Consider the following 27973-nt stretch of genomic DNA (forward strand, 5'->3'; position numbering starts at 1 on the left):
ACAGATAAATGGAATTAAACAAATGCCAAACACAGCGCAATTCCGCCCAAATACCGCACACATGCTGTCAGTTTATTTAACCCCCGGACCTGGCAAAACATCATTAAGTACTAAAATCGATTAAATGACATCCTTACAATGATTCATGGAAGAACAATTTTTTTTTGGGGGGGCTTCAGGTAGAAGAGCGCATTTAGGCCGTCAACAAATAAAGAAAAAAGTATCAGTTTATACGCAAAAAGTGTTCAATTTTTGCCTCAGATAGCATAAATTCTACTAAGACAGTCCATATTGGGAACCCTTAATTCAGCGTCTCCCAACCTGGGGTGCTAAAATCAATTATAATGGGGTGCTAGGAAGTGATGCACACAAAAACCACATTGATTTCCTAGTTATGCATATTTGACTTTTTCCATGTTATTTTATTTTTCTAGGGTGTTCTCATTTCTTCTACAATACCATCAATTTGTTTCAGTTCTAAGGGATCAAGAAAATAAATCATCAAGCAGTACACTTTACTTTCTTTTATTCTTCTAATAACAAGGTACGGGTGCTTTGGTTGGAAAAACTTGGATGCTGCATAAGATCATACATGAAGGAATCGACAGCAATATAAATGAAAAAAACAAACAAAGTAAGCTGAAACAAAATCGAAGCGCCTCTCATACACCAAAAGCTGTTACTAGCTTACTTATAGAGGGGTGCCGACATATGCAAGATACCTCGAACCTAAAAACAAATGATTGGATGAGTGAGGATTTGACACGTGTGAAATTTAGTTCAGAGTGATCCATGGGTCCAATTGGTAAGAAATTTCCAGGTGGAGTGGGAAAAAGAAAAAATGATTGGAATAAGAGAAAGAACGGAGATATAGGCAAGCGAAGACAGTACGAGGAATTTGGTGAAAATCATCCAGTTGACGACAACGTTGGACAGACTAAACGTTTAAAGGTATTATAGCTGTTTCATGTTAAATGTTTGTGTATAATAATACTAATAATAATTTTATTTGGCAAAGAATCGGTATACATGAAGTACAGATAATTACAAGAACACATAGTTCGAAATAATAACTGCAAATTGCCGTGGATAACATTAAAAACATGCACGCTTATTAAGTTATTTCCATTGTAGTCTTCATTAGATTGTTATTCAATACTAATAACTAAGTTAAACAGACAGCATATGGAGGGGGTTAAGGGAACCAGAGACAATCATGAGTAATACCAGTCAGTACACATATGACACATAAACATTGTAATTGTTATAGTTTTGTTAATATTACTAAAATGTTCGTAACACAGGATATCGAGACCAAAAATTGAGCACCATCACAATAAGGAACATTGCAAAGCAAAGGAATATTTGCGACAGAAATTATGTACACCATCGATAATATCACAACATTTCTCACCAGAAATATATAAGCCACTTATCAAAATCATTGGTAGGGTGAAAATATAAAGTGACTCGAGACAATTTATAGTTTCACCTAACCAACGATTTTGTGTTGTGGCTTATGTGTTTCTGGTGAGATATGTTGTGTATTGAATGATGGTGTACATCATTTCCGTTGCAAATGCGTACTTTTCAAGTGATGAATTATTGAAGTTATGCACTTATGCCTACATCTCCTCCCCAAATGATCTTGGGGGACCTGTGGGAAATCGGAGTTTTTGGGTGGGGAGCACAGGTGTAAAATCAACAAGAACACCAAAAATATATGAAAAAACATAATATCACTTTTGAGGGCAGGAGTGGGGCCGGCTAACGCCGCCATGTTATTGTTCAGCAGTGTTAGCAATGCATCGAAAAAATTCTTGCCATATCCACTATATTTAGCGAAGGCCACTCTGGCCGCTCAAGAGTTGGTAACCGTAAATTAGGGAATATATGGTTATGATTTACTTTATTACCTAATAGTTATCATACATAAACACACTTTTATACTAATAGTTATACTTTAACCACTTCTATACGGTGATGCCTACGTAGGCGGCATGAGGAGCAAGTGGGTACTCAATGATGCCGACGTCGGCATCTTGATTATATTTATTGTAGTCGTACCTACGTAATCTCCATTCTCTCTAAACTGGCTTCATCAATTTTCTATGGTTATCAAAATACACAGGTGAAAGAGAATGAACGATTGAGCACTGACTTTATTTTTTATAATGTGATTATTATGACGCAACATCGCACGTCGGGCAGCTAATGCTGTCAGACGTGCGATGTGTCCCGGAGTGAAGAGGTTAAAGAGAGCTCAAGTTATGTTACTAACAGTGCTTTGGTGGGGATTGGAGGGGTCTGGGGGACAAAGGCCCCAGCTATGTTAGGTTGAGGTTAGGCTAGGCTAGGCTAGGCTAGGCTAGGCTAGGCAAAGCCCCCAGCTATGTTAGGTTAGGCAAAGCCCCCAGCTATGTTAGGTTAGGCAAAGCCCCCAGCTATGTTAGGTTAGGCAAAGCCCCCAGCTATGTTAGGTTAGTTTAGGCAAAGCCCCCAGCTACGTTAGGTTAGGCAAAGCCCCCAGCTAGGTTAGGTTAGGCAAAGCCCCCAGCTACGTTAGATTAGGTTATGTTGCGCAGGCGGAGTAGCCTTTGCTAAATGTAGCAAATATATGATTTTTCATATATTTTTCATGTGTTCTTGTTGATTTTACACCTGTTTGGCAATGCCCATTACAAGATTTATTAGTGCTCCCCACCCAAAAATCCTGATTTCCCACAGGGGACAATTTATAGTTTCGCCCAACCAACGATTTTCGTATGTGGCTTATGTGTTTCTGGTGAGATATGTTGTGTATAGATTGATGGTGTACATCATTTCCATTGCAAATGCGTATTTTTCAAGAAATTAATATATAAAGTTATGCCTACCTTTCCTCTCCAACAATCTTGGGGGACCTGTGGGAAATCGGGGTCAAAAAAGAAGAATGCACAAATCATGTTGTAAAGAGGCTTGGCTCCAGTCTCAAAGAATTCAAACAGGAGGACTTTACAGTTATAACAACCGAAACAGGAAAGAAAATGAAGTGCAGCAATCTTGGAGGAGCCAAGAAACTGACAGATAATGTAATACAGATGCCACTGAAATGTTATAAAAAAGTTATCATTGATAATGAAAACAAATCTGTTGGAGCAATGAGAGATTCAATCATGGCATCGTTTTATCATGCCTGTTCCTGAGACATGTCTCTAGAGCTGCATGATTTCTGCCCTAAGGAAATTAATTCATGGTGCTTTTACCAAAGGGCACTGGCTCAAGGTGAAATACCATGCAGCCATCCCTTCAGACAAGCAGGAATAGATAAAGAAGATTTATATTGATCTCTTCAGGACAGAACTGCTTGAGAGATGCCTGAAAACTCACACTCAGAACATCAATGACTTTACACTCAAATCTGTGTTTGAAAGTCAAGCACAGTAGACCAAAATGAGTAAGATTTGCAGCTGTTTTAACTACTCTAAACCACAGTTTTGGGTATATCGACACCAGTTTGCTTATTCACCTTGGCTCAATTTTGGCTTATTCAACCATGGCTCTTCTCAACACACACTCTTAGGGTTAGCTATTCAAGAGGTAAAAAGGAAAACACCAAAGAAAACAACCAAAAGGTCAAGAGAAGAAAATAAAGGCAGCATTATGAGGCAGGAAGCTTCTAACCTGGAGACAATGAGGAGGGTGGTACCCTCTGATACCCTCACTTGTGAATAATATCCTGTAAATTAGAAGAAGATCAAGTGTTAAACAGGCCTGAATGTTACCATAAACCCTTGTTTTACTTGGATTTACCTTATATGTATTAAATTATACTATTTTTTTACATATACCAAAGGCTTTTTCCCCTACATGGGGGGGTAGCCAAAAAGAAAAAGGCATAGAAACCACTCCCACCCATTCCATTTCCTATATATTCCACCCCTCCACCCTCCTCCCTCCCTCTTATCTTGGCAGCTCCTGGATGACGGGTCATCCCTGCATCCTGTCCACTGCCTGGGTCAGAAGCAGTGTCACAAGACACAGCCCATCCACATCAATGAACGCTTCATAAATTCGGCAACCCCCCCTCTCTGTCCCCCCATGCAGAAAAGGAGAAGACAGGGAAAAATCCCTTTGGGGTGTGTCAAATTTTTTTCTCATACATACTTCCTCACCCCCCATCCCCACCCACTCCCCCTCATGCATCACAGCATCATCTATACACAACCCCTCTCCATTCACCCCTATCTTCTGTCCTCTCCCATCCTTCCTCCTCAGACATTCCTCTCTTTTGTAATGCCCCTTCCACCCCATCCATCCACCTCATCCTAGGACACCCCTTCATATTCACTCCTTCCACCTCTGCCTTCCACACTTCTTTTACTAATCTTTCTTCATTCATTCTTTCTGTGTCTAAACCATCCTAATACTCTTTCATCAACCCTATCTCCCAGTTCCCTTTCCACCCCTGTTTTCCTCCTCACCTCCTCATTTCTCATTCTATCCAGCCTAGTAACCCCTATCATACTTCTCAGACATTTCATCTCAAACACATTCAAACTCCTTCTCTCTTCCTCTCTCATGTTCCATGTTTCTGCCCCATATAATGCTGTTAGCACAATCACTCCTTCATATAACCTTCTGTTAGCATCCATTCCCAGATGTCTATTTCTCATTACACTTTCCAATCCACCAAGGCATTTACTCGCTTCTCTCAATCTACATTCTACCTCCACTTCCACTCCCTTTCCTGCCACATTTGTACCCAAGTATCTAAAACTATCCACTTCCTCCAGTCTTTCACCCTTAATGCTCACTTCCAGCCTGCTGTCACTCTCTCCCCTTGTACATCTCATCACCTTACTTTTGCCCATATTTATCTTCATTTTCCTTCTTTCACACACCTCAAACTGTCACTAACTTCCTCAATCCCTCCTCTGATCCTGCTACAAGCACAGTGTCGTCAGCAAACAACAACTGGCTCACCTCCCACTTTTCTCCATTTTCTTTAATCATCTCCAACCCCTGACCCACTACCCTTGCATTCACCTCTCACACCACCCCATCCATGTAAAGATTGAACAGCCAGGGTGACATAACACATCCCTGACGAAGTCCCACCTTTACCTCAAACCATTCACTCTCTCCATTTCTAATCCTAACACAAGCTCTACCACTCTCGTAAAAACTCTTGACTGCTCTTAACAGCTTTCCTCATATCCCATATATGTGTTTTTTTTTTTTTTCCTCTTGTAATTCCAAAATCACACATTCTAAACAATCATAAATTGAGAAATCCCTGTATATATATCATATGTACATATGTATGTGGATGGGGTGGTGCGAGAGGTGAATGCAAGGGTAGTGGGTCAGGGATTGGAGATGGTTAAGGAAAATGGAGAAAAGTGGGAGGTGAGCCAGCTGTTGTTTGCGGACGACACTGCGCTTGTGGCAGGATCGGAGGAGGGATTGAGGAAGCTGGTGACAGAGTTTGGGAGTGTGTGATAGAAGAAAGCTGAAGATAAATGTGGGTAAAAGTAAGGTGATAAGATGTACAAGGGGTGAAAGTGGCAGTAATCTGGAAATGAGCATTAAGGGAGAGCAACTGGAGGAAGTGGATAGTTTTAGATATTTGGGTGCAAATGTGGCAGGAAAGGGTGGAGTGAAGGTGGAGGTAGAATGTAGATTGAGAGAAGCGAGTAAATGCCTTGGTGGTTTAAAAAGTGTAATGAGGAATAGGAATCTGGGAATGGATGCTAAGAGGAGACTGTATGAAGGAGTGATTGTGCCAACAGCACTGTATGGAGCAGAAACATGGAACATGAGAGAGGAAGAGAGAAGGAACTTAAATGTGTTTGAGATGAAGTGTCTGAGAAGTATGATGGGGGTTACTAGGCTAGATAGAGTGAGAAATGAGGAAGTGAGGAGGAGAACAGGGGTGGAAAGGGAGTTGGAAGATAGGGTGGATGAAAGAGTATTGGGATGGTTTGGACACATGGAAAGAATGAGTGAAGAAAGACTAGTAAAGGAGGTATGGAAGGCAGATGTGGAGGGAGTGAACATGAGGGGACGTCCTAGGATGAGATGGATGGATGGGGTGAAGGGGGCTTTGGGGAAGAGGGGAATGTCGGTTGAGGAAGGACGGGAGAGGACAGAAGACAGGGGTGAATGGAGAATGGTTGTATATGGAAAATGTTGTGATGCATGAGGTGGATTGGATGGGGGAATGGGGGTGAGGTAGTGTGTGTGAGCAAAAATTTTGATGCAGCCCGAAGGGATTTCTCCCCGTCCTCTCCTTTATATGGGGGGACGGAGAGGGGGGGTCGCCAATTTAATGAAGCGGCCTTGCTGGGGATGTACTGTGTCCTGCGTCACTGCTTCTGACCCAGGGCAGTGGACAGGGTGCAGGGATGACCCGTCATCTAGGAGGTGTTAAGATGGGAGGGAGGGTGGAGGGGTGTGGAGTGTTTTCGGGGATGAAATGGGTGGGAATGTTTTTGTGCCTTGTCCTTTTTGGCTACCCCTCTGGTAAGGGGGAAAAAAGCCTTGGTATATGTATGTATGTACATATGTATGTATATACAAATATATGTATACATATGTATATATGTACACTGTGTGTATGTATGCACACACTTGTATTTTTATATATTGTTTGTTTATTTATATATTTATTTTTTCTAGGTGTTTAATCAGAAACAAGAGGAGACGAACAGGCCAGTTTTTGAAGACAATGAAGAAGAAAGCAGCGATGAGGGTGAAGGTGCTAACCATGATGCCGTGTCATGTTTATTGGCAACCTTCAATGCAGATGCCACAAAAGCCATGGACTCTGATGAGGAAGAGGAGAGTACTGATGGAGACAATGACCATGAAGATACTGAGGAATTTGTGGTAGAAGAAGAATGTTTAGATAGTGAAGAAGGGATATCTGATGAAATGTGTGAAATTGAAAGTGATGAAGAGGATATGATAACTCCTGGTAATCAAGAATTCAGTGAGAAGGTTGGTCTTGTTCATATATGTCCCATATAATCTGGTTGATGTAGAAAATGAAATTTTAACACCATATATGAATAATACATCCAAACCACATTTCTTTAACCTCTTTTATATAATGATGCCTATGTAGGCATCATGAGTCATGACCCAGCGCTTTTAGTCTCCTCATATCTGCCAGGCTGGTGACCAGTTTGGTTGCTGCCCTTTGTGTTCTCTTCATCTTGCTTATATACTTCACTCTGTATGGGAACCATACTATTGACACATATTCCAGTCTTGGACGGATCAGGGTTTCACTGAGTTTTTTTATCATCTCTTCAAACATATCGTGAAATGCCACTTTAATCTTCTGCAGTAATCTGTATGTCTCTCCCACAATCCTGGTGATCTTTTATCAACACTTTGAAATCTTTCTCCTCATTTGCTTTTGTAATGAATTCACTTCCAATGGAATAGTTTAACTCCTTCCATATGATGACGTGGACAATGATGTCATGAGGCACAAGTGTGCATACAAGGGTGCCGATGTCAATGTCTTGATTATATTTATTTTGTAGTTGTAGCTGAGTGACCCCCATTTTCTGTGAACAAACCTGTCCATGTTTTCTGTGGTTATTAACATTCAGGGTGAAAGAGAACAAGTAGCTGTAACTTTACATTTTTTAAAACCAGTATTGTGATGCATCATGGAATTGTCATATGTCAGGCAGGCGATGCTGCATGCGAAATTTTGACTCGTATTGATGAGGTTAGGGATGGTCTGCCACTATTGCCCATGCCCAATACTCTGCATTTTATGGTATCGAATTTCATTTCCCGTTCTTGACTCCATGCAAAGATAGTGTCTAGATCTTTTTGCAATAGTCTACCATTCTCCTCATTTTTCACTCTTCTCATGGTTTTTGGATCATTGCAAACATGTTGGGATAGCTTGTTCTTTCCATCATCTCATTGACATAGACAGGAAACATTTTTGGTGTAAGCACTGAACCTCATGGAATTCCGCCTGTTACTGCTTTCCATCTTGACATCTTATCGTTTACTACTGTCTTCATGTATCTTTCCTTCAAAACAATCTTTTATCCATTCTATTAGTTTGCCTCTCAGTCCTCCAAGTTGCTCCAATTTCTACATAAGTCGATTGTGAGGTATTTTATCAAATGCCTTTTCTAGGTCAAAGTACACACAATCCACCCAGCCCTTTCTCTTTTGAGTAAAAGTTTAAAAGGACACACATGACCTTCCAGTTCTGAAGCCAAAAAGACTGTCAGAATATTCATCTTTCCAAGATATTTAGTTCATTGTTCTTTCACATAATTTTACTATTGTGCCGGTAAGTGATACTGGCCTATAATTTAATGGTGTCACCCTATTTCCACCTTTGTGAATTGGCACCACATTTACTCTTTTCCAACCAAGCAGCACAATACTTTCTTTCAATAAACATACAAGACTGTGAATCTTGTCCACTAATTGTTCCCTACATTCTTTAAGTATCCTGTTTGAGATCCTGTCAGGTCCTGAATATTTAGTCACATCCAGTGATCTCAAAAGATTGACCACTTCCCTCATTTCTGTATTTATATCTTCAAAACCTGGTTTTTTGTTCCCCTCACTTTTCAAAAAGTACTCTCTTTTGTGAAGACCAATTGGAAACTTTTATTCATTATTTCTGCCTGAGCTGAGGCTTCTTCAAGGACCTCACCACCCACTATAAACCTGGTGATTACTTCCCTGTCTCAATTTATCTTATATAAACTTGTAAAATAGTTTTGGTTCATCTTTGCATTTATCTACTATGCCTCTTTCAAATTTGCTTTCTTCCTTCAAATTCTTGTATAGTCATTCCTAGTTTATTTGTAAGCTATTTTTGTTTTTCTTCTCTTCCTCTATTTTCCCCCAAGTCACATCCTTGATCTTTTTTGCAATCACACATTTTTTGTTAAACCAGTCCTGCTTCTGCTTCTTCCTTCCACTAGTCTGGTATGTTTGTTCACTCCCTAGTTGTAAATGTCCAGAAAGATTTCCCATTTCCTCCTTATTCCCATGGCATTCATGAATTCTTTTCACTTTGTTTCTTCAAAGAATTTTTTCAATCCTAAGTAATCAGCTTTCCTAAAATTGAGTCTCCCTTGCCTGTATGATTCATTCCTTGGCTCTATTTCGTAATCCTCCAGCTGAAATGAAATTGTTAAATGGTCAATTTTTTCTATGGTGCAAAGGTAGTTCAGTGAGCTGATGATGTCTGGCTCTTTGGTTAGTAAAAGATATAATCTTGGGAATATCTCCTCTTATCAGGGTCACTTCCTTTCTTTACCCATTGGGTCATTGTGTTCTTCATTGCTATACTGAACATGGTATTTCTCAAGAAAGTTGCTTGTCCACATGCTTCCCATTCCTCCCAGTTGACCTCATAGCAATTAAGATCTCCAATAAGGACTATATTGCTACTTTGTTGAATAGTTTTCTTTAGGGAAACGGCTGTATCCAATAGAAAAAAATTATATTCAGGTTCATTCCAAGCTCTTGTCTTTGGTGTAACATATGCTACCATGAGGTCTCTCTTATTCTGCCCATTAGTATATATGTGTCTGTGTGTTTATACACATATGTTTAGTTAGGCCTATTACATACCTTAAGAATAATCCAGGTTTTTCAAGATTCATACAGGGTTACACCCCAATTTATTTTGGATCTTTGAAATTTTACTGTTTGTGCAAGTTTCCTCTCTCATTGTGTAAAATATCAAGATGAATATTAATGAGTTTTGTTTTTCAACAGTGAGTTCTTCGCTTTTAGGTGCAATATTACTTTTTATTTTCCTGATCCAATGGTTTTCATCATTTAGATATATGTAGTTGCATGTCACAAATTTCCTTTCAAATTGCTAATCTTTTGAAACTTAATTTTCAGGAAAATGAAGCTGAAGAACAGGAAGATGACCTAAATGACATTGAAGATCCTTTTAATTTGCACTTTGAAAGGAATATAAATGAAACTCAGGCAGAAGCCATTCAAATGGGAAAATGGAATTCATTTTTCCAGAATTGGCCAAATTTAGGACGACTCAAAGTTGAATCAGCTGAAGTGAAAAAAACAACATCTAAATTATTGCTTCTTGACCCCAAGGAAGAGGATGAGGCTCCAAGTATCAGTGTGCTACCCAGAATCCCAGTACAAAACCACTATAATATGGATCAGCAATATTTGAAACAAGTGTTACAAAAAAATATTTCTGTTGCTAATTCTTTACAAGACAGTCATTGCCCTTCCTCCCTGACAGACCTTCAGAAAGAAATCTTTGCAGTATTACAAAATTACTCTGACTTTTATTTCCCAAAATCAACATTTGACAAGTGGGAGGAAATCAGAACAGTGTATTGCCTTCATGTTGTAAATCACATTCTTAAAACAAGAGTAAGAATTCTTCATCATAATAGCAAGATCAATAAGGCAAAGAAAGAAAACAAACAGGATGATGCCACTGAGTATCGTGATCAAGGCTATGCCAGGCCTAAAGTTCTTATTCTACTCCCTTTTAGACATTCTGCCTTCAGGTAAGAGGTTGTTAATAGGAATAAAAATAAATAATAATTGGACTATAAACTTTGTTTTAGTATGAAAATTTTGTTGGTGGATAATTATTTATTTATTTTATTATTATTATTTATTAATTTTATTTATTTATTATTTTTTTTTTAGGGTTGTAAAGACCATCATTGCACTTATCTTTGGTAGTGAGGAGAAAGGTGAAGATATACAAAATAAAAAGAGATTTTTAGAGGAATTTGGTTGTAACACATCAGAAGATCAACAGCATAGGCTAAACAGGCCTGATGATTTTGAAGCATTGTTTGCTGGAGATATAAGGGAAGACTTTAAGATTGGCTTAACACTTACAAAGAAAAGTTTAAAGGTATGTGACTATTATGGGTGCCCTGTAATTTATGGTAGTGACCAGAAGCATGGATAGCAAATAAAATTATTGTAGTGATACTTATTAGGTTTATTCTTGTACACATCTGTAATATAAATACAAGTTGTTTAAAGTGATTTATTTACAAGACATGTGAACCTTTCTCATTTCTAGTTGTACACAGATTTTTATGGGTCTGACATCATCATTGCTTCTCCAATGGGTCTTCGTCTTACTGTCGGTGTACCAGGAGAGAGAGACTCAGATACAGACTTTCTTTCATCTGTTGAAGTAATGGTCATAGATCAGGTAAGTTTTCGTGTAATTTTTGATACACAAAATTTAATGTTTCTGTGTTTATAAGAATTCAGAAATACAGATTACATACACACACACACTTCAACGAACGGACGGCTTAGAAGACGTTCTGAAGAAAATTGAAGTCTCGTGGATCCCAATGCAAAGAGAAGTGCCTATTGTATTTACAGGGTGGGGGAAATTGCTCGTGGAGTAGTGGGAAAGTAGGGAAAGAGGAGAAGGGGAGGGATTGCTGAGGGAAATGGAAGGAAATGAGGAAGGAGAGGACTTGGCCCAGGCAGACAGGCGAAAGGTAAACAAACGGCCCCCCGACCAGCTGAGTGACGATGAAATGTCTAATAAAAATGTAAAGATTAGAAGTATAGATAAGAGCAATACAGTAGAAAGTGATGAGAATATTTTCCAGGGATTTAAAGAGGGTGGGGGGACACAAACCCCCCCCGACTGACAAGACTAGAAGAGAAGGTCGATAAGATGATCGAGGACTTGGAGCGTAGGTTCGGTCATGTTAACAACATTGTACAGAGGGTTGAAAAATTGGAAGAACTAGAGAAGGCGAACAAAAACTTAACTAAGGAAATTGAAGAATTAAAAAAACAGTTGAAATAAGTAAAAGAAGAGAATGAAGTCTTAAAGGAGAATAATAAGGAGAACAAGGAGGGTTGGAAAAAATCCAAGAAAATAGCAAAGTTGCATTCACTGACATAATCAGACAGCAAATGAATGAACAAACTGAAAACTCAGTTATTAAAGTGATGAGACAGAAGGAGAATATAGTAAGAGACTTAGCAGACAGAAAGAAATGTATGATTATATTAGGAATGGAAGAGAAACATAACCCAGATAGAACCACAAGAATCAAAGAGGAAAATGAAAAAGTAAGAAATTTACTAGAATTAGTTCAGGAAGATGAACCAGAAATAATGAAACAAATCGAAGAGAAATTCAGTATCGGGAAATATAGTACAGACAAGACCAGACCAATTAAGATTAAATTCAGGTCACAAACTACGGCTGAGAATATCTTATCCAAAACAGGGAAACTAGCAACAAGTGAACAATATAAAAAGGTATGGATAAAAAGGGAAATGAATAAAGAGGAAAGAGAGGAAGAAAAACAGAAAAGACTTGAAGCAAAGAAAAAAAAATGAGATAAGAACGGAGTCAGAAAAAGAGAGATTCTATTGGAGAGTAGTGAATATGAAACTAAAGAAAGTCGACATACAAGAGAAAAACAAAAGGGAAACGGAGAACACAATGGAAGTGGCAGAAAACTAAGAGTGTCTTACACAAATATAGATGGATTAATAACAGGATTGAAGGAGCTGAATGATTATTTGAAAGAAAAAGAACCAGACATAATGGGAATTGTATAAACAAAATTAAAAGGTCCACTACCACCCAACAGTGTAGGACATGATGCATATAATTATTGGATTAGAAACAGAGTGAAAAAGGAAGGGGGTGGAGTTATGTTCCTGACTAAGAAGGATATAAACGTGAAGTGTGTCACATATGGAAAGAATACAGTAGAGATGATAATGATGGAAGTAGAAGACAGAGATAAGAGCAGAAAGTTTGTGATAAATTATGTGCCCCCGAAAACAGCCTCATGGGAAGAGAGTGAACATAAAAGTATGTTAGAGGACACAAAGATAACATTAAACAAGATAATGGAAGAGGGAGGAACAATAGTTATGATGGGTGACTTTAATTGCAAAGAAATCTGCTGGGAAGAAATGACAGTAAAGGGTGGAGACGGCTCATGGGGAAACGCTCTACTTGAGATGGTTACTGACCATACAATGACACAATGGATACAGGAGAACACTAGGTATAGAAATGAAGAAGAGCCATCGAGACTAGACCTAATAATTACATCTGAACCTAGAATAGTGGACAAAATTGAATATAAAACACCAATAAGTAAAAGTGACCACACATTGATTGAACTGGAACTTAATGAAGAAAAATATATGAAAAGAAATTAACAATATAGAAAAGGAAGAATGATGTATGAAAAAACAAACTTTGATAAAATAAGAGAATTCTTTCAAGAGGAAAACTGGGAAGAAATATACAAAGAAGAAACAACAGAAGAGAAATGGAATATTTTGACAAAAATTTACAAAAAAGGAGTGGAAAAGTATGTCCCAAGACAAAAACAAGAAAAAGAATATGTAAAATGCTGGTACAACAAAAGTTGTAGGGAGTTAAAAGACAAAAGAGACAAAGCCTGGACCAGATGAAAAAAAGACAGAAGACCTGAAAAATGGAAAATATATACCTGTTATAGAAATGAATATGTACAAACGTGCAGAGAAGAAAAGAGAAAATATGAAAAAGATATAGAAAAGTGTAAAGACCAACCAAAACTATTCTACAGATTTGTAAACAATAAACTGAAAAACAAACAAGACTTGGAGAAATTAAGACAAGACGGAGTTGAATACACTGAGGAAATGGAAATGGCGGAGATTATGAACAAACATGTTAAATCAGTGTTTACAAGGGAGAACATACAACCTGAAGAGAACGAATGGAAAGAGAAAGTCCCACCTATGGAAGAAATAGAAGTAACAAAGAATGAAATATTAACACACTTGAGTAATCTTGATGTCAGAAAATCGCATGGACCAGATGAAATAGCAAACTGGATACTGAAAGAATGCAGGAATGAACTGGCAGACAAAATACATAGCATACTAAATAGTTCCTCGAAAGAAGGAGAAGTTCCAGAAGATTGGAAAAAAGCAAATATAGTACCTATATATAAAGGAGGAAATAAAGAAGAACCTACCAACTATAGACCAGTCTCTCTAACAAGTACAATAGCAAAAATTTGTGAAAGAATTATCAAAAGTAGATGGGTAAAATATTTAGAAAAAAACAAAGTGTTAAATCCAAGGCAATTTGGATTCAGACAAGGACGATCATGCGTCACCAATTTAATACGTTTCTATTCAAGGCTAATAGATATAATACAAGAAAGAGATGGATGGGCGGACTGTGCATTTTTAGACCTAAAGAAAGCTTTTGACAAAGTACCACATAAGAAGTTGATTAAGAAATTAGAAACTGAAGGAGGAATACAGGGCAAACTACTAAATTGGATGGAAGACTTTTTGCAAGAAAGAAAAATGAGAGTAGTGATAAGAAACCAGCACTCAAAATGGGATGAAGTAATAAGCGGTGTTCCGCAGGGAACAGTTCTGGCCCCAATAATGTTTGCTATATATATTAATGATATGGATGAAGGAATTGAAAGCTATATGAGCTTCTTTGCAGATGATTCAAAACTACTGAAAAGAGTGAAAACTGAAGAAGATTGTGAATCACTACAGAGAGATCTAAACAAAGTACAGGAATGGAGTAGGAAGTGGGAGATGGAGTTCAATACAAAAAAGTGTAGTATAATGGAATTTGGAAAAAGCAAAAACAATAACAGGAGCATATAAATTGGGAGAAGAAGGAATAAAAAAAGTAGAAAATGAGAAGGACCTGGGAGTCATTGTTATGAATAATATGTCACCTGAGAAACATATAAATAAGATTTTTGGAGAAACTTATAATTTAATAAGAACAATCAAAGTTGCATTTACATACCTGGATGAAGAAATGGTGAAGAAAATCCTAATCACCCTGATAAGACCAAGATTGGAATATGCAGCAACGATATGGTCACCAAGTACAAAAAAATGTATGAAAAAACTTGAAAGAATACAAAGAGCAATTACAAAATTGGCACCAACACTCTCAAAACTATCATATGAAGAGAGACTAGAAAATCTTGAACTACAGACACTAGAGCAAAGAAGAGAGAGAGGAGATTTGATAGCTATTTACAGAATCATGAAAGGCATAGAAATTACTGATAGAGAGAATCTGATAAAATGGGATGACAGAAATACAAGAGGACACGGAAAGAAAATAAAAAAAGACAGCTATAGAAGAGATTTGAAAAAGAACAGCTTTCTTCACAGAGTAATAGACAGTTGGAACAAGTTAGATGAGAAAGTGGTGTGTGCAAAAACAATACATGAATTTAAAAATAGTTTAGATAAAATGAGATATGAAGACGGGACCCCACGAGCATAGCTCCCCTTCCCGTAAAATACAACTAGGTAAATACAAGAGGACATGAAAATAAACTTTAAAAGGATAGTTGCAGAAGAGATCTGAAAAAGAATAGCTTCCCACACAGAGTAATAGATATCTGGAACAAACTGAATGAGGAAACAGTGAGTGCTAAAACTATACAAGAATTTAAGAACAAACTGGATGCTGAAAGATACAAAAGTGGGTCACCATGAGCATAGCTCTCTTCCCGTAAAATACAACTAGGTAAATACACACACTTTGGCGAGAGATACAGACATGAACGTACGGCTAGAAAATGAGCTCTTGTACAGCACTTTTTTTATAACAAAAGGAAACACCTAGTCAAAGAACAATCTATACATGCATGACTTACCCACGCCAGACACCTCAGAAATACAAATCTCTTCCTACGCAGACGACATAACAATCACATGCACACATCGTAACACAGACAAAGCTGCAGAAATAATCCAGCCATACCTTGACACACTCAACACATGGTTCATCACAGACTCAAAATAGCTCCAACCAAATCTACAGCAACACTTCTCACCAACTGGACAAAAGAACACAAATACATACCTCATCTCTACATCAACAACACTCTAATACCACACACAAACACACCGAAAATTCTTGGTGTAACATACGATACATCCATGTCTTTCAAACAACACATCACAAACGTAAAAAACAAATGCACACCCAGACTTAACGCACTTAAGTCAATCACTGGAACAACATTTGGACAAAACAAAGAAACTAATATAACAATATACAAACAATGCATACGCTCAGTGTTGAATTATGCGAGTCCTGCATGGGCTCCTAATCTCAGTGAGACACACCACAACACCCTTCAAATCATACAAAACAAAGCCCTAAAAACAATTACAGGCTGCACAAATACAACACCTACAGACCATTTACACCATGAAACAGAAGTCCTCAAAGTCAAGGACCACCTCGACATGAGAGGCACACAAACACTTACCGCAGCCACCACAAACACATCACACCCGCTACACTACATAGCAGAACACCCACACACACCAAGAAACATTAAAACAACACCCAAAGACCTTTATCACGCACAGATACTCTCTTCTCTTCCTCCACAACCACCAAATACCCGCCTCCGGAAACATATTCATAATCATATCACTCACCGCTCCATTAACACACTGAAAGACAACACACTGCTGCATGCCAGACCCCCTGATATCCACCCTTCTGAATCCTCTCTCCCACGAAAGGACAGAGTCCACTTGGCCAGACTGCGGTGTGGTCACCACCCAGCACTTCTAAGCTACCAGAAGAGGCTGGATGACCGCGTTGTGAACAGCTGCCCAGGTTGTAACACTTCACCCCATTCCATACAACACATAATGGAAGACTGCATTATACACAATCATGCACGCAAACAACACAACATACGCTCTATAAAGGATTTGTGGGAAAACCCAGTTTCGGCTATGGCATTCCTTGGGGAGACGGGACTGCTCGGACAGACAGTCTAGGGAATGACAACAACAACAACAACAAATACAAGCAGTGACCAAGAAAATAAGAGAAACAATTAAGGAGATAGATCACCTAGAAATAAAGAATTAATGGAAGCTAGAACAAGAAAATCAGAAAATAATCTTTAAAGAAATAGTTTAACACCAGGTAGAGGAAAATGCTAAAGAAACAGTAATGAAAATAATTAAAGAAAAGAAAATCTGGGTAAGAGACACAGTGGATAAAAAAAGTGCATTGTAGTTTATGGTATTAAAGAAAAACAATGTACACAGATACCAAAGAGAAAAAGAAGAGAAAGAAATTGCAAAAGTAATTCTGAAAGAGATGCAAGAGGAGGGACAGGTAATGAACAAAGAGATAGAAGTACATAGAATGGGTACTCAAGAGAAAAACAGCATAGGCCGCTAAAAATCAAACTAAGGTCTCAAATGGTAACTGAAGAAGTACTGTCAAAAGCAGCAAAGCTTAAAAGAATGTACAGATGAACTAAGGACAAAATACAAAAGAAAGTGGGAGAAACAATAAAAGAGACAGATCTCCAAGAAATAAAGAATCAATGGAAAGTGGAACAAGAAAATAAAAAATAACTTTTGAAGAAATAGTACAGCAACAAGTGGAAGAGAATGCTAAAGAAACAGTTATTAAAGTAATTAAGGAGAAAGAGTATTTGGTCAGAGACACAATAGACAAAAAAAAAGTGCATAGTAGTTTATGGTATTAAAGAAAAACACGATGTAGCTAGATACCTAAGAGAAATAGAGAAAGAAATTGCTAAAGAAATTCTGAAAGAGATACAAGAGGAGGGGCAAGAAGTAGACAAAAAATAGAAGTGCATAGAGGACTATACTAAAAAAGAAAAAACTAAGATCTCAAATGATAGTGGAAGAAGTACTATCTAAAACAGCAAAGTTGGCAAAAAGCAAAATTTACAAAAATATATGGATAATGAAAGAAATGAGTGATAAGGAAAAATAGAAAGAAAAGACACTAAGAATGCAAATGAAAAAATATAATAATAACAGAGACTGAAAAGAACGTTTTTTTTTTTTTAGAGTACTGGACCTGAGGCTGAAAAAATGGTATATGAAAAAAGGAGAAAGGAAAAAATTGAATATAATGTACAACTTAGATGGCATGATTTCAGGATTAAATGAAATAAATGACTATCTGGAAGAAGAAAATCCAGATATAATGGGAATTGTAGAGGCGAAATGAAAAGGCCCACTACCTGTGGGACAAGGTTCTATACAATCATTGGATGAAAAATAGAAAGGAGAAACAGGGTTGGAGGAGTCATATTTTTGACTAAGAAAGGCTTAAAGGTGACAAAGATAACAGGAAATAATAATGTGGAATTATAATAAAAATTGAAAATAAAGACATGAAAAGTAGAAAATTTATAGTAATATATGTGCCCCCAAAAACATATTCTTGGATTGAGAGTAACCACTCCAAAATGTTGGAGGACACAAGGCATGAATTAAATGAATTACTAAAAGAAGGAGGAAACATGGTAATCATGGGTGGCTCCAAAAGAAATAAGTTGGGAGGAGATGACTGTGAAAGGTGGAGAGGACCTTTGGGGAAATATACTACTGGATATGACCATTGAATATACAATGACCCAGTGGGTAAAGGAGAATACCAGATATAGAAACATTGAAGAACTGTTGAGACTAGACTTAATATTTATATCAGAGCCTGAAATTGTGGATAAAATGGAATACAAAACACCAATTGGGAAGAGTGACCAGATATTAATAGAGTTTGAACTAAAAGAGAAAATTGATGTGGGAAGAAACTAGAAACACAGAAAAGGAAGTCTAATGTACAACAATGGATTTTGAGAAACTTCTTTAATGAAGAAACAAAGGTGAAAGAGAAATAGAATATATTAAAAGGAATAGATAAATATGTACCAAAACAGAATCAGAAAAGGGTGTACATTAAGTAGTGAGGCAAAAAGATAGAAAAGGCAAAGCTTGGAGAAGATTGAAAGAGAGAATAAAAAAAAAAAATGTGGGTAAGTGGCAAATATATATCAAACTGAGAAATGAGTATGTGAAAACACGCAGAGAAAAAATTAAACCATGAAAAAGTCATGATAAATAAATGTATCAACCTAGATTATTTCACAGGGATGTGAATGGTAAATTGAAAAATAAACAAGAAATAGTGAAAGTGCATGAATGAGGAATATATAGATGTAGAACTGGGAGAGGCAATGAACATTGTAAATCTGTATTGAAAATGGAGAATGCACATAATTGGGAAGAAGGGTAGAAATATCCCCCCTCCCCACATGAAAGAAATAATGTAATACAAAAAGAAATAAGGGACCAAATAATAAACCTTGATGTCAGAAAATCACACGGTCCAGACAGAATTGCAAATTGGATACTAAAAGAATGTATAGATGAGCTAGCAGACAAGATATATAAAATAATAGATTGCTCACTCAAGGAAGAAAAGGTACCACAAGATTGAAAAATGCAAATATTTTACCAAGTTGGTTGTAAGATAGTCAAGCAGGCATTAATGGATAATGTAATGGTGCCCAAAAAGAGGATCAGAAGAATTTTGGATGCAAATGTGTTTACAGGAGATAATGCAGTGGAATTTCAGATAATTTTCTGGTTGAAGGAAAATTGAGAGTGGAAGTGGAGAAAGAAGAAAATGAAGGGAGGAGAGGTGCTGAAAATGAGCAATTTAAATGGTAATGAGAAAGAGAATGAATAAGAGGTGAAGCTGACAGAAATATGGGATGTAGTGAAAGATAGAGGAGAAATGGGAGTAGAGAGAAAAACTCACAGAAATGAAACTTAATAATTATTGGTCCATATCATAAAAAGAAACATTAGATTATGAGTCTTTTATTTATCTTTTTCAGGCAGATGCCCTTTTGATGCAGAACTGGGAGCACATGATGATTCTTATGAAATCCATCAATCTACCCCCTCGAGATATTCACAAACTGAAAGTTGACCTCAATCGTATTCGACTTTGGTCTTTAGATGGAAGGTCTACTCTGTATCGCCAAACAGTGTTATTTTCCTCTACAGCAATGGATCATCATCGAGCTCTTATCACCAAATGTAGGAATTTTACAAGTAGAATCCAGGTAAATGAAACTTCATGCCTCAGTATTTCAATTGGAAGGTTTCATAGAATTATATTTCTTTAGTTTACAAAAGAATTTAGTCTTTTAGCACAAGGGAGAAGATTGCTAATTGGGATGTCCAATTAGCAATCTTCTCCCTTTGGATGATTTGAACACATGGAAAGAATGAGAGAAGAAAGATTAGTAAAGGGAGCATGGAGGCAGAGATGGATGGAGTGAACATGATGGGGTGACTGAGGATGAGATGGATGGATGGGGTGAAAAGGGCATTGAGGAAGGAAAGGAGAAGACAGAAGATAGGGGTGAGTGGAGAATGGCTGTGTATAGATAATACTGTGGTATATGGAAGGGAGTGGGTGGGGGATAGGGGGAAGTTAAGGAGTGGTTATATATTTACATACATATACCAAGGCTTTTTCCCCCTTACAAGGGAGGTAGCCAAAAAGGAAAAGGCATGAAATCATTCCCACCCATTCCATCCCTGAATACTCTCCACTCCCCTCCACCCTCCCTTTTATCTTAGCACCTCCTGGATGACGGGTCATCCCTGCACCTTGTCCACTGCCCTGGGTGTCACAAGACACAGCACATCCACAGCAAGGCTGCTTCATTAAATCAGCGACCCCCCCCTCTCCGTCCCCCCCATGCATAAAAGGAGAAGACGGGGAGAAATCCCATCAATACTGCATAAAATATTTCTCACACATACTCCCTCACCCCCCATCCCCCCACTCATTCCACCTCATGCATCACAACATCATCCATATACAAGTATTCTCCATTCACCCCTGTCTTCTGTCCTCTCCCATCCTTCCTCAACAGACATTCCCCTCTTCCCTAAAGCCCCCTTCACCCCATCCATCCACCTCATCCTAGAATGTCTCCTCATGTTGACTCCCTCCACATCTGCCTTCCATACCTATTTTCCTAGTCTTTCTTCACTCATTCTTTCCATGTGTCCAAACCATCCTAATACTCTTTCATCAACCCTATCTCCCAACTCCCTTTCCACCCCTGTTCTCCTCCTCACATCCTCATTTCTCACTCTATCTAGCCTAGTAACCCCCATCATACTTCTCAGACACCTCATCTAAAACACATTCAAACTCCTTCTCTCTTCCTCTCTTATGTTCCATGTTTCTGCCCCATACAGTGCTGTTTGCACAATCACTCCTTCATACAGTCTCCTCTTAGCATCCATTCCCAAATGTCTATTCCTCATTACACTTTTTAATCCACCAAGGCATTTACTCGCTTCTCTCAATCTACATTCTACCTCCACCTTTTCCTACCACATTTGCACCCAAGTATCTAAAACTATCCATTTCCTCCAGTCTCTCTCCCTCAATACTCACTTCCAGTCTACTGCCACTTTCACCCCTTGTACATCTCATCACCTTACTTTTACCCACATTTAACTTCAGCTATCTTTCACACACTCTCCCAAACTCTGTCACCAACTTCCTCAATGCCTCCTACCAACCTTCCACAAGTGCAGTGTCGTCCACAAACAACAGATGGCTCACCTCCCACTTTTCTCCATTTTCTTTAACCATCTCTAATCCCTGACCCACCACCCTTGCATTTACCTCTTGCACCACCCCATCCATGTTCAAGTTGAACAGCCAGGGTGACATAACACATCCCTGACGAAGTCCCACCTTTACCTCGAACCACTCACTCTCTCCATTTCTAATCCTGACACATGCTTTACTACTCTCATAAAAACTCTTGACAGCTCCTAGAAGCTTTCCTCCTATCCCATATATCCACAAAACCTCCCACAGTGCCCTCTTGCCTACCCTGTCATAAGCATTTTCCAGATCCATAAAAGCCCAAAAAAACATCCCCTTTCCTATAGCTTTCTAACATATCTGTCTTACCACAAAAATCTGATCTACACAACCTCTACCCATCCTAAATCCACACAGTTCCTCACCTATTACTCCCTTTGTTCCTCTCCTAATCCTCTCAATCAAGATCCTTCCATAAGCCTTCCCAACTACACTTAACAAGCTAATCCCTCTGAAACTACTACATTCACACTTGTCCCTTTTTCCCTTGTAAAGTGGAACTATACAGGCACTCCTCCAGTCCTCCGGCACTCTACCCTCTCTCTCCAGCAAACATTAAATAACCTCACTAGCCAGTCCACCATCACTGTACCTCCTTTTTTTAGACATTCATCATGGCATCCATCCAGACCAGGTGCCTTACCTGCTTTCATCATCTTAACAACTGCCTTCACTTCATCCTTCCCTATTTCTCCTCCATTTTCCTCACTCATCACTCTTATTTTCTTAGCATTTCCCACTGCAGCTATCTTGCCCTCCCTATCCTCCTTCACATTTAGCAACTCCCTAAAATATTCTGCCCATCTTCCCCTTACTGTCTTCTCTTCCATTATCATCTCTCCATCTGCACCTTTTACCTTTTCTTCTCTACTTGATTCGTCTCCTCTTCCTCTCTTAATTTCTTTCCAAAACATCTTTTTATTACTTTCAAAATTTTCTGTCATACTCTTACCCCATTTCACATCTCTCCTGTTTGCCTCCTTTACCTTGTGCTTTACTTCTCTACTCTTTTCTTTGTACCTCTCATATGACTCCCTCGCCCTATTTTGTAACCAATCTGTGAAAGCTCGCATTTTCTCTTCTACAACCTTCTTTGTTTCCTCATCCCACCATTCACTACCCTTCCTTCTATTTCCTCCTGTCCTTCTTGTTCCACACACCAACTTTGCACACTTTGTGACTCCCTCCTTGAACCATCCCCATTCCTCCTCCACTCCTAGCTCTACTCTATCCTTCACTCACTCCCACTCCTCTCTCAGCTTCTTCTTGTACTCCTTCTCCTTTTCATTTAAAGAGCACTTGAAGCACCTCCCTACCTTTTGTCATTTTCCTCTTCCTCCATCTATCCTCCACTCTCAACTTACCTTCCACCAAAAAATTATCTGATATTCCCCCACCCTCTCCCCTTAGCACATGTACATTCTTAACTCTTCCTATTATACTCCTATCTACCACTACATAGTCCATTAATGCTCTATCTACCACCCTTCCATCCACCACCCTCTCCCATGTGTAACTAGTGTTATTATATGGGAAGGGGAGTTATGCTCATAGTGACCTGTCTTTGTATATCTCAGGATCTAGTTTGTTCTTAAATTCTTGTATGGTTTTTGCACACACTATTGTTTCATCCAATTTGTTCCAGACATCCACCACTGTGTGGGAAACTTTTTTTCAGGTCTCTTCTATAAATATACTTTTTGAGTTTCATGCCCTCTTGTTTTTCTTTTATCACACTTTAACAAGTCTTCTCTGTCAAGGACTTCCATGCCTTTCATGATTCTGTAAATGGCCAATAGATCTCCTTTCTATTTGTTCCAGGGTTGTTAGTTCCAGTTTATACTATATTTGTTTGTATGCCAATTTTGAAAGTGTTGGGCCATTATTGTCATTGCTCATTGGATTCTTTCTAATTTCTTTATAGTGCCTGTATAGTTCCTCTTTACAAGGGAAAAGGGGACAAGTGTGAATGTAGTAATTTCAGAGGGATTAGCCTGTTGAGTGTAGTAGGGAAGGCTTATGGGAGGATCTTAATTGAGAGGATTAGGAGAGGAACAGGAGTAATTGGTGAGGAACAGTGTGGATTTAGGACAGGTAGAGGTTGTGTAGATCAGATCTTTGTGGTAAGACAGATATGTGAGAAAGCTATAGGAAAGGGGAAGGATGTTTTTTGGGCTTTTATGGATCTGGAAAAGGCTTATGATAGGGTAGACAGAAAGGCACTGTGGGAGGTTATGCAGATTTATGGGATAGGAGGAAAGCTTTTGGGAGCTGTCAAGAGTTTTTATGAGAGTAGTAGAGCATGTGTTAGGATTAGAAATGGAGAGAGTGAGTGGTTTGAAGTAAAGGTGGGACTTCGTCAAGGATGCGTTATGTCGCCCTGGCTGTTCAACTTATACATGGATGGGGTGGTGCGAGAGGTGAATGCTAGGGTAGTGAGTCAGGGATTGGAGACGGTTAAAGAAAATGGAGAAAAGTGGGAGGTGAGCAAGTTGTTGTTTGCGGACGACACTGCGCTTGTGGCAGGGTCAGAGGAGGGATTGAGGAAGCTGGTGGCAGAGTTTGGGAGAGTATGTGATAGAAGAAAGCTAAAGATAAATGTGGGTAAAAGTAAGGTGATGAGATGTACAAGGGGTGAAAGTGGCAGTAGACTGGAAGTGAACATTAAGGGAGAGCGACTGGAGGAAGTGGATAGTTTTAGATACTTGGGTGCAAGTGTAGCAGGAAAAGGTGGAGTGAAGGTGGAGGTAGAATGTAGATTGAGAGAAGCGAGTAAATGCCTTGGTGGTTTAAAGAGTGTAATGAGGAATAGACATTTGGGAATGGATGCGAAGAGGAGACTGTATGAAGGAGTGATTGTGCCAACAGGACTGTATGGGGCAGAAACGTGGAACATAAGAGAAGAAGAGAGAAGGAGTTTGAATGTGTTTGAGATGAGGTGTCTGAGAAGTATGGTGGGGGTTACTAGGCTGGATAGAGTGAGAAATGAGGAGGTGAGGAGGAGAACAGGGGTGAAAAAGGATTTGGGAGATAGGGTTGATGAAAGAATATTAGGATGGTTTGGACACATGGAAAGAATGAGTGAAGAAAGACTAGTAAAAGAGGTATGGAAGGCAGATGTGGAAGGAGTGAACATGAGGGGACGTCCTAGGATGAGGTGGATGGATGGGGTGAAGGGGGCTTTGGGGAAGAGGGGAATGTCTGTTGAGGAAGGAAGGGAGAGGACGGAAGACAGAGGTGAGTGGAGAATGGTTGTATATGGATGATGTTGTGACTGCATGAGGAGGAATGGGCAGGGGGGTGGGGGGGGGTGTAGTATGTGTGAGTAAATTTTGACGCAGCCCGAAGGGATTTCTCCCCGTCCTCGCCTTATATGCAAAGGGGGACGGAGAGGGGGGGTTGCCGATTAAATGAAGCGGCCTTGCTGTGGATGTACTGTGTCTTGCGACACTGCTTCTGACCCAAGGCGGTGGGCAGGGTGCAGGGATGACCCGTCATCCAGGAGGTTCTCAGATGAGAGGAAGGGTGGGAGGGGTGTGGAGTGTATTTAGGGATGAAATGGGTGGGAGTGTTTTTATGCCTTTCCCTTTTTGGCTACCTCCCTTGGAAGGGGGAAAACGCCTTGGTATATGTATGTATGTATGTTGATATTCTTTTTTGTGCTGGGTGTCCATAGTGTCACAGTGTACTCCAATCTTGGTCTTATCAGTGTGACTAATATTTTTTTTACCATTACTTCATCCAAGTAATTAAAAGCCACCTTTATTGATCTTAGTAAATTGTAGGTTTCTCTGACTATTTTGTTTATATGCTTATCTGGGGACATGTCTTTGTTAATAATTACTCCTAGGTCCTTTTTAAGAGCAAAGTTCCTTTACTTCCTTTGTACCGATTTTATATTGTTATGATATTCTTTTTTTTACTTTTTCCAAACTCAATTATACTACATTTCTTGATGTTGAGGTTTACTTCCCACTTTTGGCTCCATTTCCAGATTTTGTCCAGGTCTTTCTGTAGTGATTCAGTCTTTTTCTGTACTTGTTTTCTTTAGTAGTTTTGCATTGTCTGCAAAGACATTCATAAAGCATTTTACACCTTCATCCATGTCATATATATAGCAATCATTATCAGAGCTAATACTGAACCTTGTGGGACTCCACTTATCATTTCTTCCCAGGTCAAGTTTTTATCTCTTAAGTACCACCCTCATTTTTCTCCTGTGCAAGAAAATTTCCATCCATTTCAATCATTTTCCTTGTACACCTGTTGTTTTGAGTTTTCATAATAGCTTTTTGTGCAATATTTTATCAAATGCCTTTTGTAAATCCAGGAAAGCACAATCTGCCCATCTGTGAATGATATTTTGATGTACCCTGAAGGGATTTCTCCCTGTCTGCAATGTTTCTGCATGAGGGGACAGAGAGAGGGGTCACCAATTAAATGAAGTGGCCTTGCTGTGGATGTGGTGTGTCTTGTTGCATTGCTTCTGATCCAGGGCATTGGGGAAAATGCAGGGATGACCCATCATCCATGAGGAGCCAAGATGAGAGGGAGTGAGGCATGGTGAATAGGAGTGAAATGGGTGGGGATGAAATAGGTGGGAGTGGAATTATGCCTTTCTCCTATTTTGCCTTTGTAATGTGTTCGCTTCCCAAGGAATAGTTTAAGGATGGCCTTTTGCTGCTATTGCCCATTTCCAGTACTTTGCATTTTATGGTATTGAATTTCATTTCCCATTCTTGGCTCCATGCAAAAATAGTATCTAGATTTTTTTTGCAATATTCAACTGTTCTCATTTTTCACTCTTCTCATGATGTTTGCATCATCTGCAAACATGTTGGCATAGCTTGTTGTTCCTTCCATCATGTCATTAATTAACATAGACAAGAAACATTATTGGTGCAATCACTGAACCTCGTGCTACTCCGTTCATTACTGCTGTCCAGCTTGACATCTTGTCCTTTGCTACTGACCTCGTGCACCTTTTCTTCAAAAAGTCTTTAATCCATTTAAATAGTTTACCTCTCAGTCCTCCAACATGCTCCAATTTCCACATAAATCAGCTGTGAGGTACTTTATCAAATGCCTTCTCTTGGTCGAGGTATACGCAGTCCACCCAACCCCTTCTCTCTTGCAGCATATCAATCACTCTTGAGTAAAAGCTTAAAAGGTTCAACACATGTGACCTTCCGGATCTGAAGCCAAACTGATTGTCAATCAGAATGTTTATCTTTTTAGTAAACCTAAGAGTGTGTGAACCAGGACTTTACCGTAGTATGTGACTTCTATATTTGTACAATATTTGAAGTGTATATTGACATGTTCTGTATTAATAAGATATGGCTTAATGTATCTACAGGTGCTTAATCATGAAGAGAGTGGTAGTGTGCAGCAGGTTTTGGTGAGTGCAGAAATCATCTTTAACAGAATAGGAAATATTCGTGATCCAGATATGCGTTTCAACCACTTTATTAAAGAAGTAATCCCACAGTATGTGACTGGATTGCGTGCCCATACACTTATCTACATTCCTGATTATTGTGACTATATACGACTGGTGAAGCACTTCAAAGAAGAGGGTATCTCAGCTGCAACAATTAATGAGTACATGGTTGGGGTAAGAATTATGATTATAATTTGATGTTCTGAATGAGTTTTTTCACAAATGTTTTATCTTCATAATGTTTGAAATATTTTAGTGCACAATAGAATAATATATATATATATATATGTATATATATATATATTCATTTGTATGTGAGCAAGTTACATCAAATAGAACCAGAAAATTACTTCTTTATTGCAGAAAAATAGTAAAGTTGCAAAGGCTCGATGTTTATTCTTTGAGGGAAAGCGTCCAATTCTACTCTATACAGAACGGTTTCACTTTTACCGACGGTACCGAATCAAAGGCATCAGACATATCATATTCTATGATCTTCCAAACTACCCACATTTCTTTTCAGAGCTGTGTAATCTAATGATGGTAAGTTCTAGTGCTACTGCTTTGTATCATAAGAAATATTTGGTTGAAACTGTGACATATGACCATATCTTAAAAACTGCTGACTTAACACAAAAACCAAGGCTATGTTAAAATTCATTTTTGCAGGAAGGAAATCAGAATCCACGACAGAGGCAGAAGCAAGTTGGATCCAAAACAGTTTTAGTGTTGTACCAAAAGCCAGATGTAACAAAGTTAATAGGAGTAGTCGGTTCAAAACGAGCCACTGAAATGATCAAGTCTGACAAATCTGTTCATGCATGTGCGACAGGAAGATGATAGTCTTTGAATAAGTAGATTTTAGATAGATGCTGGATTACCAGTATTCTGCAATGTCATAATGGCCCAGTTTTATTTTGTATAAATAATTTGTTTCAAATCACAAGCATCGGAATTTTGAATTGCTAATAAAGTGATTGTATTTTTGCAGATTT

General features: G+C 38.6%; 1 protein-coding gene across 2 annotated transcripts; it reads left to right on the top strand.

Moving 5' to 3' along the window:
* Nucleotides 1–685: 685 nt before the first annotated feature.
* On the top strand, nucleotides 686–27970 carry LOC143026603 (U3 small nucleolar RNA-associated protein 25 homolog). 2 transcript variants are annotated; one of them, XM_076187281.1, is made up of 9 exons: nucleotides 687–951; nucleotides 6664–6984; nucleotides 9895–10538; nucleotides 10684–10897; nucleotides 11072–11206; nucleotides 19731–19961; nucleotides 26895–27152; nucleotides 27342–27521; nucleotides 27648–27970. In XM_076187281.1, the coding sequence occupies exons 1-9, from the start codon at nucleotides 793–795 to the stop codon at nucleotides 27816–27818; spliced, it is 2313 nt and encodes a 770-aa protein (XP_076043396.1). In that variant the 5' UTR covers nucleotides 687–792; the 3' UTR covers nucleotides 27819–27970. The 2 variants fall into 2 exon arrangements, with proteins under 2 accessions (XP_076043397.1, XP_076043396.1); XM_076187282.1 differs by lacking the exon at nucleotides 19731–19961 and having other exon boundaries at nucleotides 686–951.
* Nucleotides 27971–27973: the final 3 nt, after the last annotated feature.

The sequence above is a fragment of the Oratosquilla oratoria genome, chromosome 6 (assembly GCF_046742065.1).
Source record: "Oratosquilla oratoria isolate Oo_2021 chromosome 6, ASM4674206v1, whole genome shotgun sequence".
NCBI lineage: Eukaryota > Metazoa > Arthropoda > Malacostraca > Stomatopoda > Squillidae > Oratosquilla > Oratosquilla oratoria.